The sequence below is a fragment of the Sphaerodactylus townsendi genome, linkage group LG02, assembly GCF_021028975.2.
Source record: "Sphaerodactylus townsendi isolate TG3544 linkage group LG02, MPM_Stown_v2.3, whole genome shotgun sequence".
In the NCBI taxonomy this organism is placed as follows: Eukaryota; Metazoa; Chordata; class Lepidosauria; order Squamata; family Sphaerodactylidae; genus Sphaerodactylus; species Sphaerodactylus townsendi.
In genome coordinates this window covers 80,342,934-80,361,818 of record NC_059426.1, presented here as the reverse complement: position 1 = coordinate 80,361,818, position 18,885 = coordinate 80,342,934, and the positions used below count along the sequence as shown (strand labels likewise).

The 18,885-nt window shown below is 40.9% G+C and overlaps 1 protein-coding gene across 3 annotated transcripts in view; it reads left to right on the top strand.

The window, feature by feature from the left end:
- The window catches only part of MOB2 (MOB kinase activator 2), a 151,835-nt gene that overhangs the window by 106,047 nt on the left and 26,903 nt on the right, over positions 1-18,885 (top strand). Inside the window, exon 1 of one of the 3 annotated variants that reach the window (XM_048484857.1) lies at positions 5,108-5,320. The exons of the other annotated variants lie outside the window; for them this stretch is intronic. Coding sequence (XP_048340814.1) covers positions 5,211-5,320 — 110 coding nt within the window. The 5' untranslated portion in view covers positions 5,108-5,210. Of the gene's footprint in view, positions 1-5,107; positions 5,321-18,885 lie in introns of those variants that run through there. 3 annotated transcript variants of the gene reach the window in all.

The window sequence follows — 18,885 nt, the reverse complement described above, 5'->3', positions numbered from 1 at the left end:
AGGTTCGCCACCATGGCTCTAGGGTATAAGGATAGCTTTGGGAGGGGATTTTTACTTTTCCCTCCAAAACTGAATGATCTTACCAGGCTGGATTGGGGCACCCTTAAATGGCTCTTGAGGCTTATTAACAGGCCAACAAAGATAAAACATTTATGAAATTATAAGAAACTAAGTTACAGAAATAATTATAAACTTTTCTTGTTCTCTGGCAGGAATACTTTGCTAAACATTTTAGTTGTTTCAGATATTCTGTTATAGTTTCCAGACAGTTCTCTGATTCAGTTTTAACAAAACTTCCTTCTACTAAACTTCTTTCACAGGGAGAATCTTTCCTTCACAGAACTTGATTGTTGCTTGAATATCCAACTTCTTTCACTAAAAGAGAGGCACACTGGGCTTTACAGAGCAGGTTCTGGTGTATTCCACCTGGCAACCCACTCCTGACTCTGTTAATGAAATAATACACACCCTCAGAGACTTCACTATCCCATATCTAGGTGCTTTCTCTGCAGAGACCTACAAACTAGCCATCCATGTGATTTACGTATTGCCCTTGTGATGATGTTTCCCTAGGACCTTTGGTCAGGTTTCACATTCAGCCTGGCATTCCTGGTCCTCCACCACAAACCGGCTATCCAGCCTCTTGAGAACCAAAGCTCTCCTTCACTCCATTCTGAGAACTTCTTTTCTCCCTCTTTTTCCTTTCTCTCCTCAGGAACACCCACACTCTGGCCTTTTATACAGCTGCAGCAGCCAATCATATGGAGCGCCAAGTTAACTCTTTAAATCCCTTTTCATCAGAACTGCACTTTAAAATTAACCCTTAATCAGCAGTCCATTACAGGGGGTGATGCCTGTAGGGTGGGACTGAAAGCTGTCCATTAAATCCCCACAAAGCCTGTACATCAGGCCAGGCCAGGAAAAAAAGAACTGGGCTGCCTGTGTATGTCGAGTGGCCCTGGAGTCTGGGAGGATGTCATAGCCCTGGGTCAAAGTTTTTTCAGCCATGACCCAGTTGGGTTTGATCATTTTTCTGCCTCTAAAATGATCACTTTTATAGATAACAGTGCAATATTTTTTCAATGCATTGAAGGAGTTTAGACCAATTATTGTAGGAGAGACCAGTGCATTCTTCACATTTACTAGAAGAAAATACTATACTGAGCAACAGTAACCCTCTGAATGCTTATACATAAGGGCAACAACAGAAGACTTGGCTTTAGGCCTTCTGGGGACTTTTGGTTGGTCAAATCTGAAATGGTGGTCTGATCCAGCACAGCTGCTCTTAAATTCAGGAACACTTAGCACTTTCCTGAACTTATGGGACCAGAACATGTACTTAATATTCTTGAAAACAATAGGATTTAGGTGTACTATATATGTTCTTATGATTGTTTCAACTTGCTAGAATGGATCTCAGCCAATAACTAAACATTTCTTTATAAAGCTGAGTAGGGTTCAAAATAGGCTTCCTGATATAAATTTTTACTGTGGTGCCTATTGAACACTATATTTTTATGACCACAGAAATAATTAAATAAGTAATTGAGCTGCAGTTGATTCTGAGGTGGTTTGTAAATTCTCAGTGTTGTTCCTTAACATTTGTCAGTATGTGCATACATTGTTGAATGGGCCTTTGTTGATGGGAAGGGAATTAAACAAGTTCTCATTGTATGGGTCAAACATTCCTGTGACATTCACAGGTAGTCTTCCATTATGATACATGAATATTCTTTAAGTAAAATTGCTGACTAGAGGAATTTCCATCTGTGAACACTACTGGAGGCCAGCCTTGGAGGTAGCTTGCATGCTATTGAAGGAAAATGGTAGTGTTCATGCTTACAGCTAACCAGTCTTGTGATGTTTAATATTATACCCAGCTCTCAGAAACCCTTTCATTGTGAATGCACAATCACCAGTCACTTCACTTCACACCAGTCACAAGTCACCCTTTCTCCGGCAAAGGACCCAGCCACTGCAGACCATACCTGTAGAAAGATCAAAAAGTAAAACTCAAGGAGAACACTGTATAACAGAATTGGGAGCAGGTGGAGTAGAAAACAAAATACTGACATATTAACATTTCAGAAATAATCTTATGCAATTCAGGCAGATTTTAACACCAGTTCAGATAGAAACTTGATTATTTGGTTATGTTATCAAGTCCTTTTGTTGTGAATGGAATTAGACATCCCCCCCTTTCATTTTTGAAATTTCCATTTTAATCACGCTTTATGGTTCTACAACACGTATAAGTGCTGTTTTTTCCAGGGCACTGTTTTTCCAGATTCATATTCTCATTCATATATGAAAGCTTTCAGGATACATTGTCCCCTCCCTCCCCTCCCTTGCATGCCACCCCTCCCCTCCCTTCCCCTCCCCTCCCCTTGCATGCCACCCCTCCCTCCGCTGAGGTGGGTGGGCTAATTGAATTTTTCTTGCTAGAGGAGAGAGTGAATTGCATGCCCTGATCTTTCTAAAATACTAAATACCATACTTTCCAAAATCTAAAAAAACCCTTATTTTCCTCACAATGGCAGTGCAAGAGGGCGAAAGTGGTCAGCGGTAGACTTGAAAACAAATGTAGGATGATGGGTTATAGAGACAGTACATGGTTAGCTGTTGGTGGTTTTGTAGTCATGCTGTTTTAGACTTTAAGAACTATTGTGGTTGCTAGTGGCTTGACAATGTCATCTATTTGTAAATGGACTGAAGTTAAGCAACTAATGATTGGAACTGCAATGTGCAATCTGTTAATAAAAGAGTATGCCTTGATTGTCATAAGAGTAGATTAATGCAATATTTTATTTAATTACTATTGAAATGTTTTTAATTTAAAAATAAATGTCTAATTTTTAAAAGGTTCTGGAACTTTCTGCTGCACTTCTGTTTACCACTGTTAGGTATACCTTATATTCAGTTTATTTCCTTGGCTTCATTTGAAATAGCAAGATGGCGTTCCTGTATCATGAAAGTGGAGTAGAAACAGCAAAATATTACTTAACAGTGTTCTGTCTGGGCACTTTAAGCATAACTGTTTTCAAACCATTCATTTTTTGAGTGCAGCTTTAGGCTACATGTCTACACTCTTAATTAGACTAATATGACTATAAAATATATCTTATAATACATGGGAGCATGGAATTTAGATACGACGTCTGGAAAAATGCTGCAAAAAATGCTTTCTTTCAATTTCACTTGACCTGGAAAATGACTCACTACCTTTACTTGGTCAGTATGGCCACCTGGATCCATGCTATGGTAACATCAAGATTTGTAAGGTACATAGGTCTGCCTTTGAAGTCAATTGAGACTCAGTTTGGCACAAAATGCTGTTCCTCAGTTATTATCAGGAGCTAGGCAGAGCATACATATTACACTCATTCTGCAGTCACTCTTTTGACATTCCCAAATGTTACTGGGTTCAGTTCAAGATATTGGCTATCACCTTCATGGTCTTAGACCTTCTCATCTGCATTTCCTATAATGTTCCATGAAAACTTTGTTCATCTGAACAGGACTTTCTTTAGGCATAACCCTACAAATAGACAAGATCAACAACTTCCCATATAAGTATATTCTCTGTAATGACACCTTGTATAATAGCTTTCCCAAAGGGGGTAGGAAGGTTCCCATGCTTTTGTCGTTCCACAAGGTACGTAGGACAGAATTGTTCAGGGGCGGATTTTTGTAAAGTTAATAGGGCTATTTTGTAACAGATTGGTTCAAGAAGATACGTTAGTGAAGGGAACAGAACAGCGGAATATACTACTGCATATAGTATTATCATCTGTATGTATAATCTTATTTCATTGATACTATTTTCAATACTCTTTAACATATCTTGTCGAACATTTATTCTTTGTTTCATATTTCTATAATACCAGTAATATTACATTGCTCATTCTATTGATTGCATTGTCTTATGCTGCATATTCTTCTTTGAGTTTCAATGAAAAAGGCAGACCACAAATAAATGGGCCAAGCTGAATTTAGCTAGCTCTGTAAAGAGCATAAGGATTCTTTTTGGGTCCTGTACTTTTAGAAGATCAAATCAGTACAATGGGAAAAAATGCATTATATCAGCTGCATTTGGAGAAGAAATTTAATTTCTTTCCTGAGCTCCATATGGCCATGCTGAGCAATGTCTCTAACTTCAAGACTGGACTGTTGCAACACACACCATTTGTGGCTGCATTTGAAAACTAACTGGAAGCCATAGAATAGTGTGGCTTACTTACTGGTTAGAGCTCCCAGGTTGAAGCACATTTGTCCCATTTTGAAACAGCTACCCTGGCCACCAGTATCCTTCTGCATCCCAATGAAAGGGCTGGTTGTTACCTTTAAATCATTATGCAATCTGGAGACATCTTACTTGAAAGACGGGTTCTCCTGTTAATGAGCCTGCTCGTTGCCTCTGATCTTCTCAGTGCTGGCTCCTGGTTGTCAGGTCAGCCACAGCACAGGCCACTTTTTCACTGACATCTCCAGAATTGCGTAAAGTCTTCCTAGGATATTGTGGAGGACTGTCTGCCTTGCACATGTAATCTAAGGCTGTGGTTTTTAGGCATACATTTGGCAGTTATTGCCATAAAGAGGATACAATATTGAGGGAATAAAAGTTCTGTAACTGTTTCTGTGGTTTTAACTATTCACTGCCAGTGGGCCAGGTTTTTTATAAGCCGCCTTGACCCTCTGTGGTTTGCAGGAAGGGTGCATAATGTCTTCACAAACAATCATGAAGACATGGACTGTGCTGTGTTCTTGAGTGCTCTACAGCTGATGGGATTCAAGTGTGAAAGAAGTCCCTCATACCGTACTGCAAAGAGTGTGCTTGAAAGAAGTTTGCTTATCCCCTACACTACTTCTCTTGTCCGTGTTGCACAGCCGGCGCCAGTCTGAAAAGACTAATTCAAATGCTTCCTTATTGGCACTGGCTCCTCAGGCTTGGCTTTTGGTTAGCGTTTGTAAAAAGGAGCAGCTGTTTGTCTTTTCCAGCCCTGTTTTTTCTTTCTGTTGCCTTTGCAGCTCTCTCATTGGCTGAGGGAAGGAGGGAGGGTAGAGTGAAGTAAGCTGTGTAAACTCTGTGAATGTGGTTGGACTAGTTTTCTGAGGAGGAAAGAGGAGAGAGATCTGGCAAAGCAACGCGAGTCTGGACTGGCAGTTCCCAATTTTTCCTTTCTCTTTCCCTCCTGCTTTTTTTCTTGACCATGGTTGGGGATCACTGTAACCTCAGTAGTGAAAGACCAGTACTTCCCCAACCCCCCAAAACTGGATTAAGCTGCAAAATGGTTCTACAGGCAGTGGGCAAAGTATTAAGGTAACAATTTTTTAAAAAACGTCTGGGTAGGAGGGAGAGGAGAAGGAGAACATATGCTGGGTTCTTGTGTTGCATTCTGATTCCGGTAGTGAGAAAAGGCAAAACTACTGATTTTAGATTGAAAAGGATTGCAGCATTGAATCTGTGAGAAAGAAGATGTACAAGAGAAACGTTTTAAAAGATATTGTTTGCAAACTTTTGGGTCTTCAGAAAAGAAATCAATGATTAAATGACTTGATTTTGCCCCTATCTTCTTGTGTGAGTGGCACAGACTTCTTGTGTTGTTATCTGAAATTTAGAGTAAAAAAACCAAATTCTGGGTAGAATGTTTTAGACTTTGTGGCCAATATGTAGTTAGTGACTATTTGTGAAGGTAGCCTTATTTTAAGTAAGTTTGCAGTCCTTTGAACTTTAACTTTGCAGAATGCCTCACCAAAATTGGTGGGACCTATTTCTGAATAAAGATACTTCTGAATAAAGATACTGTCTTGCTGGAATATTAAGGATCTAACTCACCAATGTCTTATCTGACAGATGTGGTCTTCTAGTCACAAAGTTTAGCTGTGAATCTGGGAACATTGTGCAGACAGGAAGATAAGATTCTGTAAAGTGTGCTAAAAGCATTGTAATTATATCAAAGAATGATTTAGTGCTGAGCTGTCAAGTAGGAACAGCTTTCTGTTGGAAAGTATGCTTGTTGTGACTTCAGAGAAAATTTAACACATATGAAAGGAGCAATAGTTTTCAGTAGGAAATTATTCATAATTAATATGCAAGCACTTATTTAAGACTGGGATGGATCATTCAGTTGTAGCTATACATAGAAAGAGATTATTATTCTAACACTGCCTGATTTATAACTTCCTAATCTTTAAGACTAATTATTAAAGCAATTCATCAATTGGAATATTGTGTCCTTTTATTTTGACTAATAAGAACTGGATGTCCAGAATGAATGAATAAATAACGTAAGCTCTGGTAGCGCAGCAAAATCTGAATATGTCAGTTCCTGTTCCATATAGCTCAACATGCTCTGATATCAGACCAATCTATGAATATGCATCTTCAACTAAAGTTTTGTGATTGACTAAAGAAAGGAATACCAAATCCGCGTCTTGACTTTGCATACTTACGAAACTAGTAAATAACTTTAATATTACCTGGGGTCCAGTGCATAAAATTATTTTTTTCTCCTTTGAAAAAGTACCACCCTTGGTTTATTTAGATGTGGAGATTGATTCAAAGTTTTCCTCTCTTCCCTCCTTGTCAACCAAATCTCTTTTTTTGTTGTGTTTAAGGATCAGATTATAAGATGTAAAGAAACTGTTGTTGCCAACTATGAAAGTGGTGTTAAAATTTGTGTGTAAATAGTTACAAATAAATACTGGGAATTTTCAGTGGCTTGCAAAGCAAAATTCTAGGTGACAAATAATCTTAATTCCCTTCCACCTTTCTCCATCAAAATGGGATGTTGATGTAAAGTACATGGAAATATGCTTCATCACTATCTGTGGAGTCGATGTACTTTTCAAAGTTCCTTTCAAGTAACTTTTTCTTAAGTACTTGTCATAACAGTGTTGCTTTCACTAAGAGAGACCTTTATATTATACTTGGTGTCTTTCACCTGACTGATGAAGAAAACTGTAAACTAGCTGATTAGTGATGGCAACATAGCTTGCGTGTAAAATACTAATGATATGTTTTGTGAGTCTGATCGCTTCACAGAGAGTTAAATATAATGACTTCTGCTTAGGGTGGAGTTGTGGCTTGTCTGACAGCGTGGGCTGCCATCTTTTGCTGAATCAAACTGCAATTAACATGGAAGGAAAACATGATGTCACCAAGGTGGTGTTTTGTGGTGTTTTATCATTTTTCTGGACTCTGTTCTAAATTGTGCATGTGTGCATTCCTTGTCTAACTAAGTAAGCTACTTAATTGCTTTCAATATATTTTAGAATGACAGTATGTGCCCCCCGCCCCCAATGAAAATGCCAAGCTTGAATTTGAGCATTTTCTTAGGTATAAAAATGAAAGGGTAAGGAAGGAACTGGCCTCTGAGATATATACTATGGAAGATGACAAGAAAAAGACTGTACTGTGAATCTGAGAATCCAGCTTTAACTTTTATCATAAATCTTTTCTTTATCTAACACCCCCACCACCCCCACCACCACACACAAAAATGTTGTATCTTAGAATTGGAGGCAGATGGATGAATAAGAGGTTTAGAAGTCACTACCTGGACTTTAGTGCTCAATGTATTTCCCATACCCCTAACCATGCCATATGGGACCAGAATTAATTAGGCAAAATATTAACATACTAATGTGCTTGAATTGTATAATGCATATGAGCATTGTACAAATTATGTGCATATGAGCATATAAGTCAGCTTTATCTCTATTTTGGGTTTCCACTGAAATAACTTTTGATTTCTAAATGTACTCCTAGCAGCAACAGATTATTTGCCTTGGGCAAGAAGAGTGAAGAATTTGAAGAGAACTACTTGGATTTTTCAACCATTGGAAATGATTAAAAACTCAAATCTGAAATGTGTTTTTATAAATTCATACATTCACAAAAGGTTCCCATAAGAAAGGAAATGGCTAATCAAATCTTTCACATGACTCTGCAAGTAATTATTTCCAATCAACTGGACTGGAAAATACAAAACAAACGAACAGGAATTTAACATCTCTTACTTTGAGCACAGGAGCTTTGTGATACGGATTGGTAAACTGCAGTACTGCAGTCCAATCTGTGCTCACAACTTGAGTTTTATCCCTTCAGAAGTTAGTTTCAGGTGGCTGACTCAAGGCTGACTTACCCTTCCATTGTCCTGTGCTTGGTAAAATTAGTACCCAGTTTGCTGGGGGTAAAGTGTGATGACTGGGGAAGGCAATGGCAAACCACTCAGCTAACATAGTCTGGCTAGTAAAAATTCTGAGGTGATGTCACCCCATGGATCACTAATGACCCAGCACTTGCACAGGGAACTGCACCTTTATCTTTACCTTACCTCAAGCAAGTGAAGTATGACTGACGAGGCAGAAGGGAAATAAGACAAGAAACAACAAGTAGCAGAGACTTTCAGAAACAATAAAGAATGAAGAGAGAATGTAGCACCAGACAGGTTGATAATAAATTAACAAATGTTGAGTCACTTGAAGTTGTGTAGGTTGTGTTTGGTGTCAAAGAGTTTACTGTATATAGTATATTTTAAAACTAAAACTAATATTTTAATTGATAATGAAATCGTGCTTCTGAATATGAGAGATCAATAATATTTGTCTTTGATAGAGCCCCTTTTTTACCAGGCAGCTTAGGCAAGAAGTCTGCACACATGTGCAATACCTAATAAGGAATGCAGTGGGGAAGGTAAATATGTGGAAGCTTCCATATAAGTTTACTCTTTCCAACACCCAGACTCTCTGCATTGTATTGGTGAAATATGGTGATGGTATAAGATCTGTCCAGGATAGGGACCTTGATATCATGGTACTTGTAGTGACGCCTTTTTTCGTTAGTATTTATAAGGTCCTGTTGTCCTGTTAATGACAGCATTTTCTCCCTTATACAAGAGAGCTCCTTGAGCTGTTAGAAGCACCATTGGAATGGGTGCAGCCATAAATCATTCATTTCATGTGTTAAAATATCTGCTTTCAAAAACAAAAAAAAGGAAAAAAAGAAAAATGTAGCTGTATAGGATGCTGTATGTTTATAAAATAATGATTTGGCTGTTTCTTCATTAAGATATTAATATTCCATGCCTGAGTTGTTCAAATACTGCATTTGGATTATATAATTCATGGTAAATTAGTTTTTGATATATTATTTAATTTTGCATCCTGTTCAAGAATTAGGATGTGTGCAAAACCTTAAAGTGCATTGACAGAGGTCTCCGTAAGTGTGTGTATACAGGTATCCTTGCATACTCTCACTACTTAATAGAGACATGCTACTTGTATCTTCTAAGAGTATCTCCATGACCATGAAAACTAGAAATGTACAAGTGGAGACCTGCAATGGTAACCATCCTGTTCCCTCAACTTTTGCTTGCTTCCCCCTCCTCCTACCCCTTTTCCCTCTTTCTCTCTCTTCCACTGCGTACTGTTTCACACACTCTCCCACTCTCTTTCTTTGTCCCACACCCCATCACTCTTTTTCTCATTCATGCTGTCCAACATCTGCTGTCACTATTCCTTTCCCTCCTTGCTTGCCACTCTTTCTTTTGTTCTCCTTCAACAGTTGGTGTCACCAATGTCCTTCCTTCTCCAATTCCTGTAGAATCTCTCTCTGTTTGTCTCTTTCTCCATCTTCCCTCCCAGCATCATTCATTTTCTCTCTTGTCCCCCACCATCTGCAGTGCCACCACTAGAGAGGCAGTAACTGCCTGGCAAAGCAGTACTTAACTACAGAACATTAACATGGAATAGGAAGTAACAAGAACATAACCAAGGAACCTAGGCTCATACAAACAATGCAACAACCCCTTTTTGAACTGAACTATAATCCAGGGAGGGCTAGGATGTCCTCTAGCCTACCAGGAGAAGGTGAGTATCCAATAGACCATTCTCCTGGAGGCGGAGGACATCTCGTTGGGACCTCTCAGAGCAGTGTTGTCAAACCGGGTGGAACATCGTTAGTCTCCTATAATGTGTTCCAACACTCTTCTGCCAAAGAGGCTTTGGCAGAGGCTAATGACTGTAATTTATATTGTCTTATGAACGATGAAGTGGATGACCAAGTAGCTGCCCTCCAAATTCCTTCAACAGAGACCAGGTTTCTGAAGGCTGCATTCGTTAGTAAGCTGCGGATGGAATGCGCTGTAATCCCTGGTGGAATTGGAAGATTGACAGCTTTATAGGCCTCTATGATGCAGGCCTTCAGGGTGGAACTAATTGCTGCATTTGACAGCCTAGCTTCGGAGAAGCAACATTGATGAACAGACTTTCCATTTTACTCAGTTCGTATAATAAACAATTTGAGAGACCGTCAGACGTCCAGATTATGCCATAATCTCTCTTTAGGGTGCGACGGATTGGGACAAAAATTTGGAACTACAATTTTTTAAAATCTAGAGTTCACCTTGGGCAGAAAAGTAGGATCAGTTCGCAGGACGACCCTGTCTATATGGAAAATGCAGAGGTTAGAGTTCACAGAGAGTGCCCTTAGCTCAGATGCTCTCCTAGCCAAAGTGACTGCCACCAAAAATAGAACCTTCATCCTCAGCCAACACAGATGTATAGTTTGCACTGGTTCAAAGGGTGAGCGTGTCAAGGCCAATAGAACAGAGTGTAGTCTCCATGAAGGGAACCTGTGAATCAATGGTGGTTGGATCTGGTGTACTCCCTTCAAAAAACGCATGACATCTGGATGCCGGGACTCCCTGAAATAGATGCCGCACTTTGGTGAGAGTCACCACCTGACGTTGAATGCTCACACTGCGAGCCTGCTTCTGCCTGGGTGCAACAAGTGTGTTTTCTGTTGCTTCTTTGTGCCTGGTCCACTGCTGATCTCCTGCCTGTTACCTGATCTCCTGTGCCGTGACCTGTGGAGCTCACCGATGACTATACCTTCACCTGCCACCTGCCTTGACCCATTGGACTGACTCCTGACTATGCTGTTGTCTGTCGCTTGTTCTGTCCTGTGAGACTGCACCTGACTACACCCTGCCTGCCTGAAGCACCCGGCTTCTATGGAGAGTAGATGTTTTTCTGCCCAGGAAAGAATCTTGACCGCTTCCTGATGGAACCGTGATAACCTGGAACCCCCCCTCCCACCCCCGGTTGTTCAGGTACATCTTCACCAAGGTGTTATCTGTGTGAACCAGAACATGACGTATCTGAATTGCAGACTAGAAACATTTCACAGCCAGTAGGATTGCTATGGTCTCCAACACATTGATTGGAAGGGGGGGGGATAATTTCTAGAATTCTCCTGAGCCAGACTATTGTTGCTCTGGCTACTGTAGTTGATGGGGCGAGTCCTTTGATAGCCGAGGCCAGCCACTCATGTGATCTTCAAAGGACACTCATGTGAACTTCAAAGGAGGTGTTAGTTCCTCCTCCTTCTCCACTTGCCACTGTTGAAAAGAAGCAGTAATGGCGGACAGGTGGTGGTAGAAGTGGATGTGCAACGGCACAAAATTTATTTTAGTGAATTTAACCCTCCATGTTGGGCACATTTTTAGTTTTCACTGTGTACGATGTATTGTACTGTGTACTGGACCCCACCCAAGTTTGTGGGAAAATCTCTTTCTACCTAATCCTGATCTTTGGGTATAAGTATCCACAGATGAGACTATTAGAATATATGAAGTTGTTGAAAAACCACAGCTTTTCAGGGGATACATAGTACTATATGCAGGACTTGAATACTATACTTACAATACTTTTATCATATTTTCATGTTGCTGAAAGTGGCGCACACTCTACTCTCTTCCTTCCCATTTGAATCCTCACTTCTGTACTGTAGTGTAGAGGTGCCCGAGCATATGAGATTCTACCAGTATTCAGAGACTTCTTTCTTGGAGTGTTCAAGTTTGTAATGGAAAATTATGAAAAACTGGCAGTCCTAATTAATATCTATGTAACAGTTGCAATAAATTTTATAGCAATCTGATGCAACTAACTGTAATTGAATGCTGGGGCGAAATTAACTATATTTGTAACATGTTCTACTCTTTTCCTTATAAGCATGCCAATTACACAGTAGTGTACATACTTTAAAACTTGTTCTCAACAGGTTTTGTTTGACAGGGACTGGACAAGATGTTATCTCTAATTACCTAAGTTACATTTTTGTGTATCTGTGCAAAAACATTCCTTAATTTTTTGACCTGCTCTTGAGAACAGATAATCTATAAACGTTTTAAATAGCATTTAAAACGGGCTGTAGACTTGTGGGCAAAAAGCAATTGGGAGCTGTCTGAACTATATTTGTCTTGTTCTGCTCTTTTTTCCAACTTTCCATTGGACAAAAATAGTGTAGCTGGAAAAACATTTGACAGAGCAGATTGTCTGCCGACTGAGCTTGCGGTCTGAAATCTCTCCAAGTTGAAATCTGGTTGCCTTTTATTAAAAATGGATCAAACAGAACTTGCTTGATTGGATCTTGGGAAAAGGTGACAGCAAGACAAACTCAGTGAACTCTCTCTGATCGAGGAACCTAGGCAACGTTTATGTAATATGTACTGGCAGTTGGTTAATGGCATGCATGTATTCTGTCCTTATAATCAACATTTTGCTTCAGATTCTTTACTTCATATTCAGGAAAGCTGAATCGTGAAATCTGATGGATTATTCAAAACAAGTATGTATGTGCATACTTGTATAATTCTGCTGCTTTTACTCATGAGGGAAGAGGGAAAGAGCTGAGAAGGTTGTGCAGTGTACTGAGGATTGAATTGCCCACACACTGTCAGGTTCACAATTTTACAAACATGTGGTTCAAGTTGCATCATTATAATGTTGAAAAACACTACATCTTACAACGTTCTTGCTAACTTTGGCATCCATGTTGTACGTGATATAGTAACACTTAATTCCAGTGTTACTATATCAAATTATGAACTGGTCTGTGTGAATAATAGCAATCACAAAAGTAGATCACCCCTCCAGTGAGGTAGAGACAAGTCTGCTTGGGGACTTCACACTTGAAACTGCCTCATAGTGAACTAGTGGGCCCGGCCACGCATTGCTATGACTGAGTCTGGTGAAGTGGAAAAGAAAGAAAAGGGGAAGCGAACGGTTCGAACATGTGTCATTTTACAATGCTTGCAAGGGAGGGGAGGGGCAAGGGGCCCCTCGCTCCTCTCCCTCTCTCCCGTTCCCTTGCATGGCACCCCGTCCCTCCCTAACGTTCCCCTTCCTCTGGTAGGGTGGGTGGGCCATGTCCAGGTGTCTGCCCCTGTCCCTTTCACTCCCTTCCCTTGCAGGCGAACTACCTAGCTTAAAACACGCTGGGAGGCATGAGTTACGTTGTGTTCAAATTTCAGAGCGTTTGGTCCAGCAAACCCCCGGACCCTCCCTCACCTTCCCCTTCCTCCGCTAGGGTGGGTGGGCCATGTCCAGCGGTTTTCAAGGAAGGCATGGTTGTTTCCCTTGTATCAGAGGGTGTTGCTTTGACGGCCAGCAGATGGCGTTGCTGCGGAACAGAACTGTGGTTCCAACTGTCACAAGTGTGGCATGTACACAATAACTGGCACAGTTGTGAGATGTACACAGGAGGTGTGGAAACAGTATGGAAACCTAGCCGCACGCAAATGTGACTTTGTGTGAAAATTTCAAAGCAATCGGTCCAGTAGTTTGGGAGATTACTTGTCAGCAGAAAAATGCACTGATAGATTTATATATATATAGATTAAACCATTGATCCATGAAGGGGCTACTCTGACTGGCAGCAGCCCTCCAAAATTTCAGAGTCACTCGTTCCCTGATCCCTTAAGCTAGAGGTGGTGGAGATTGAACCTGAGTCTCTTTATATACTGAGCAGATGTTCTCTTGGAGGTGGAGGACATCTTGTCTGGGTGTTTTCCTTCACCAGTTGCAGAGAGGCAGGAAAAGCTTTTGTGTCACTTCCTGTAGTATCCCAAGGAGCCATTTTCTCCCCAGTATTTTTCCTGCCTCTGCAGGGAGTGCATGGTTTCTTCAGGGTCCTATAGAAACTCTTTGATTCTACCTGTTCGTGTATGTCTTTGTTTCACCTTCCTGTCTAGTGATTAGCTCTCCCCCTCTCCACTCCAGGGAGAGAAAGAGAAACTATTCTCTGCATGGCTCCTAAGCCAAGCAGAGATCTTCCTGCCAAAAACCGACCACTAAAATGGCGTCGGGCTCCTTCCACATACCCCGGACCTGCTGACTCAAGGGCCAATATGTCATCTCAATCCAGGCTGGCTATGTTTGACCGCGTGGCTATTGAGCGGTGACACCTGTTTAGTAAGGGTACTCTATCAAGGTCACTGAGACTCTGCTTTCCTCACACCGCCTGGCAACCACCAGAATTTACAACGCATCGTGGAAGGCCTTTGTGCATTGGTGTCAGCGCAAGGGCGTTAAACCTGAGAAGCTGTCCCTACCAGTGGTCCTAGACTTTCTGTAGGATGACTTCAACAGTGGTCTGCATAGTACTATCCTATGTTGTCAGATAGCTGCTATTTCCTCAGTTTGGCCTCCCTTTCATGGGGTTCCTGCCTTCAGGCATATGGACATTACACGCTTTCTCAATCTCAAACACCTTTACAACACAGGTTCCTGTCTTGGAGGCTCCACTTGGTCCTCTTGACCCTCACACGTTTGCCGTTTGAGCCCATCCAGTCTATCCATCTCAAATGGCTGAAGATGAAAGTACTATTCTTAGTGGCTGTGACCTCTGCCAGACAGGTTTTCAAGTTACAGATTCTATCCATCAACCCTGACCTTTGTATTTTCCTTGAAGATAGGGTAGTGCTATGGACAGACCCCACTTTTAGACCTAAAGCCAGTTCTACGTTTCATGTCAGCCAGCCTATTATCTTGCCTACCTTTTATTCGCAACCATCTATGGACGAGAGACTCTGGCATAATCTCGATTTTAGACGATCTCTGAAAGCCTTCATTCTCAGGACAGAAGACATTAGACAAACAGAAACTCTCTTCATCAATGTCTCCGCTCCCAGCCTAGAGAGACAAATGTCAACTGCAACTATCAGCTCCGCCCTAAAGACATGCATTCTTGAGGCATATAAGGCAGTTAATTTGGCCATCCAACCAGGCATTATGCTCACTTTATTGGTAGTGCAGCAACAAATGCTGCCTTACACAATAACGCATCTGTGGAGGAGATATGGTCCTCTTCCTCCACTTTTGTAAACATTATAAGCTCGAGGCCTAAGCAGCTGCCTCGATCACCTTTGGCTGGAGGGTCTTAGACTACGTTTCAGTTAACTAACGATGTCCCACCTGTTAGGTGCACTGCTCTAGGAAGTCCCAAGCAGATGTCCTCTGCCTCCAGGAGAATGGTCCATTCAATGATGTAGGTAAGGAGGGGTTCCCGAGTTCATTACATGTCTGAAGCTTTGCCCCCCCGTTTGTGGGGTTTTTTTGAATTTTTAGTTTTTTTCAATGTTCGGCCTGTAGGGGGCACAGATTTTAGGCTAGCAGCACCAAAATTTCAGGGAGTTTTTGGGAGACTCTCCTGATGATAACACCCAGGTTTGGTTCAGGGAGACCAAAGTTACGGACTCCCAAAGGGGGTGCCCCCATCCCCCATTGTTTCTAATGGGAGCTAATAGATGGGAGCTACACCTTTGAGGGTCCATAACCTTGGACCCCCTGAACTAAACTTCACCAAACCTGGGTGGTATCATCAGGAGAGTCTCCTAAAGATACCCTGAAAGTTTGGTGCTGCTAGCTTAACAATTGCACTCCTGACAGCAGGCACCCCCCAAATTTCCCCAGGTTCTCCTTTTAAATCCACCCCCTTCGGCATGGATTTAAAGGGAGAATCTGAGATTCCCAGTTTAAACATTGAAAGTGATGCTGTTTCAGGTTGGGGGAGAATCCTGCGCAAAACAACATCACTTTCAATGTTGCTTTAACTGGGGACCCCAGATTCTCCCTTTAAGGTGGCTTTAAAAGCCTCTGTCATTTTCTCTAGCAACGCCTCTGCCCCCCCCCCCAGCCCGGGGGGGGGGCAGGGGAGTCTGCCATCCCTGCCTTGGAGAGCTGCTTTTATAAGCACTGAGGCCGGGGGCGGGGCTTGGGGAGGCATGGCCAAGCCCCCAGGGGTGGGTGTGGGCATGGCTCTGTCCCCCGAACCCACCCCATAAAAATCTATAGCTACATCACTGGGTCCATTGAACACTCACCATGAAGGGTCCTTCTCCTGTTAGGCAAGGAGAACATAAGGGCCCTCCCTATCATCGTTAATCCTTAATGGTTGTCTCTTATTGTCATGCCGTTATTAATGTTATTTCTGTGTTGAGCTGTTGTTTAATATGTAGAATATGTTAGTTACTGCTTGGACAATGGAATACTAACAAAAATGGCGCCGAGGCTCAAAACAGGAAATGGATTAAAAAATTTCCTGCTTCCTGGTGAAGGCATAGAGAATCATCCCAAGCAGACGTCCTCCTTGCCTACCAGGAGAAGGCCCTTCATGGTAAGTGTCCAATGTACCGGTCTCTTATGAAGACTGACATTCATTAAGGCTGTCATTTTAAGGGTGACAAAATCTTTTCCTAAACATTAGCTTAGTGGATTTTTTTACTTCAGATTTAAATTCGATGCATAGACATCAACCATGTATTAGGAAGTGATACTGAAAAGGAGCCATACAAAGTGGATTCTCCCCCTAGGGAAATTTTTTTCAGATACTTTTTGATACATTATTTTAATCCAAGGCCTAAGATCAGAAGGTCATATTTAAAGGAGGGAAATTAATTATACTGAATGCCAGGTTTTTAATCCTGTTAACTAATGAGGCAATCTGATTTCTAGCATTAATTCATTTCTAATTAATTAATTCATTAATTCATTTCTAGCATTAATTTCATTTTATTTTATGATTTTACATTTTATGTTTTTATTACTATTGATTGTTTCCTGATTGCTTACTAGACCTATATGACAATCATTAAGTGCTGTACCTTATGATTCTTGACAAATGTATTTTCTTTTATGTACACTGAGAGCATATGCACCGGAGACAAATTCCTTGTGTGTCCAATCACACTTGGCCAATAAAGATTCTGTTCTATTCTATTCTATTCTAATTGTATGTAATGAGGCTCTCCTTGTGACATGTCCCTTATAAGCAGTTTTCACCCATTTTTGTGTAACTGATCATAAAGGGAGACACTCTTTGAAACTGACAGAACAATTTATTGCTTACAATTCTTCAAACAAAATGAGCATAATTGATTTATGAGAACTTTCCTGCCTTGGCACTGTTTAGCTTTCAGCATCATAAATATTTGAACACAAGCAAGATCATAAGTCGTCAAAATGTTTTGTTTTTGTACCACCCTTCCCAATGATGTTGATCTAGTTATATTTAGTGATGTATGGTATCCACTTTGCATGGGTTCTGAATGCCAGTGTCAGAAAGAGATGGCATGTCCATATACTTGTTCCTAGTCTGTGCAATTTGGCTAACACCTGAAAGTACAGAGGAATGCATGATTTCTTGTACATATTTGGAAACAAGTCTGTGCTAGCTGCTGTAATTGACAACACATTACTGTGAACCAGAGTTGGAATGGGAAGGTTGTAATTCCACTAAAAATATTACAGTATTAACAAAAACCAACAGTGAGTAAAAGGCTGAATGACAGAGTAGTGCTAGTGATTGTTTTTGATGATGTAGAGTGGCAGCAGCCGTGAGGAGAGCTCTGTGTTTTCTTTGGTCTTCAAGCATGCTGTTTCTGAAATCTTGTGTGGATTTCCTACAAATGATGTTTTATGTGTTTACCGAGCAGATAATCAGTTTTCATCGACAGGGGATTGTATTTAATGGGACATTGCTCTGCATTCAGGACACCAGTTCAGACTTAGAGCTAGATAGAATGCCAGTCCAGGCAAACTGGTCTGTGGATTTAAGAATGTGGCAGTAGTGTTCTGGTTTTATCCAGTGGCACACCTAACTTTGACAGGCTGTGAAAAAGGTATTGCTGAATGCAATGATATGTGCGTAGTATAGTTGCCCATCTCCCAATTATTGTATGATCCTTTCTAAGATACTGCGAAAGATGGAATCACATCTCTTGAATTAATAGTCATGGGGTAAAAGACATGATGTGGTGAGCAGCTGTGAAAAATGTCTGGTTTCTCCTCCACTTCCACCCACAAAATGAAACCAGATCTCTTCAGCTCAGAGCACTTTTCATGTCTCTTTGACTCTTCTGGCAGGACTAGGCAAGTTTGCAATAAAGACAGTGCTGTTACTGTTCCTTCCCTCTGGGGAGCTCAACAGAAACAAGGAGTCTGATTGAGCTTAGTTGAGAGCTGACATGTTGCACCATGTTGGAAAATATTTATTCTTCAGCGTAGGCTTATCCTGTTAAAATGACTGTTTTCTGATTGTTCCAGCAATGTTTCTGATGGAAGCAGGCAACTATCTTTGTCTTTCCTAATATACACCATTAGGGATACATTTTAGTAAATTTCTATATTGCAATTGTGTTTCCAAAATTTCATCTCTGAAACAAAATAATTTAATCTTTGAAACAAAATTTCACTGCTCTGCACCTTTTCTATGCTAATATGGATCAGAGGTTGCTTGTCCTAGCTGGTGGTACTTCTGTTACATTACATCTTCCCTAGGCCAGAGAAACAAAGCCAAATCTTGCATTTTAAACCACATGTTTTGTCCACGGTGCCAGAAAGTCTGTTCTAGACCCAAAAAATCACATGCATGGTTCCCAGTTCATTTGAGCATTTGACCTCTCTTGTAATTCTGACCATGTGACTTCCTCCCTTAATTTGGTATATTGTCATTTCTTCATTCATGTCCTAATGTTGGTGCCCTGGCCATCTAAAGGTCTCCTGTTTCCTCAGCATACATTTTCTGCTGGTTGTAGCATC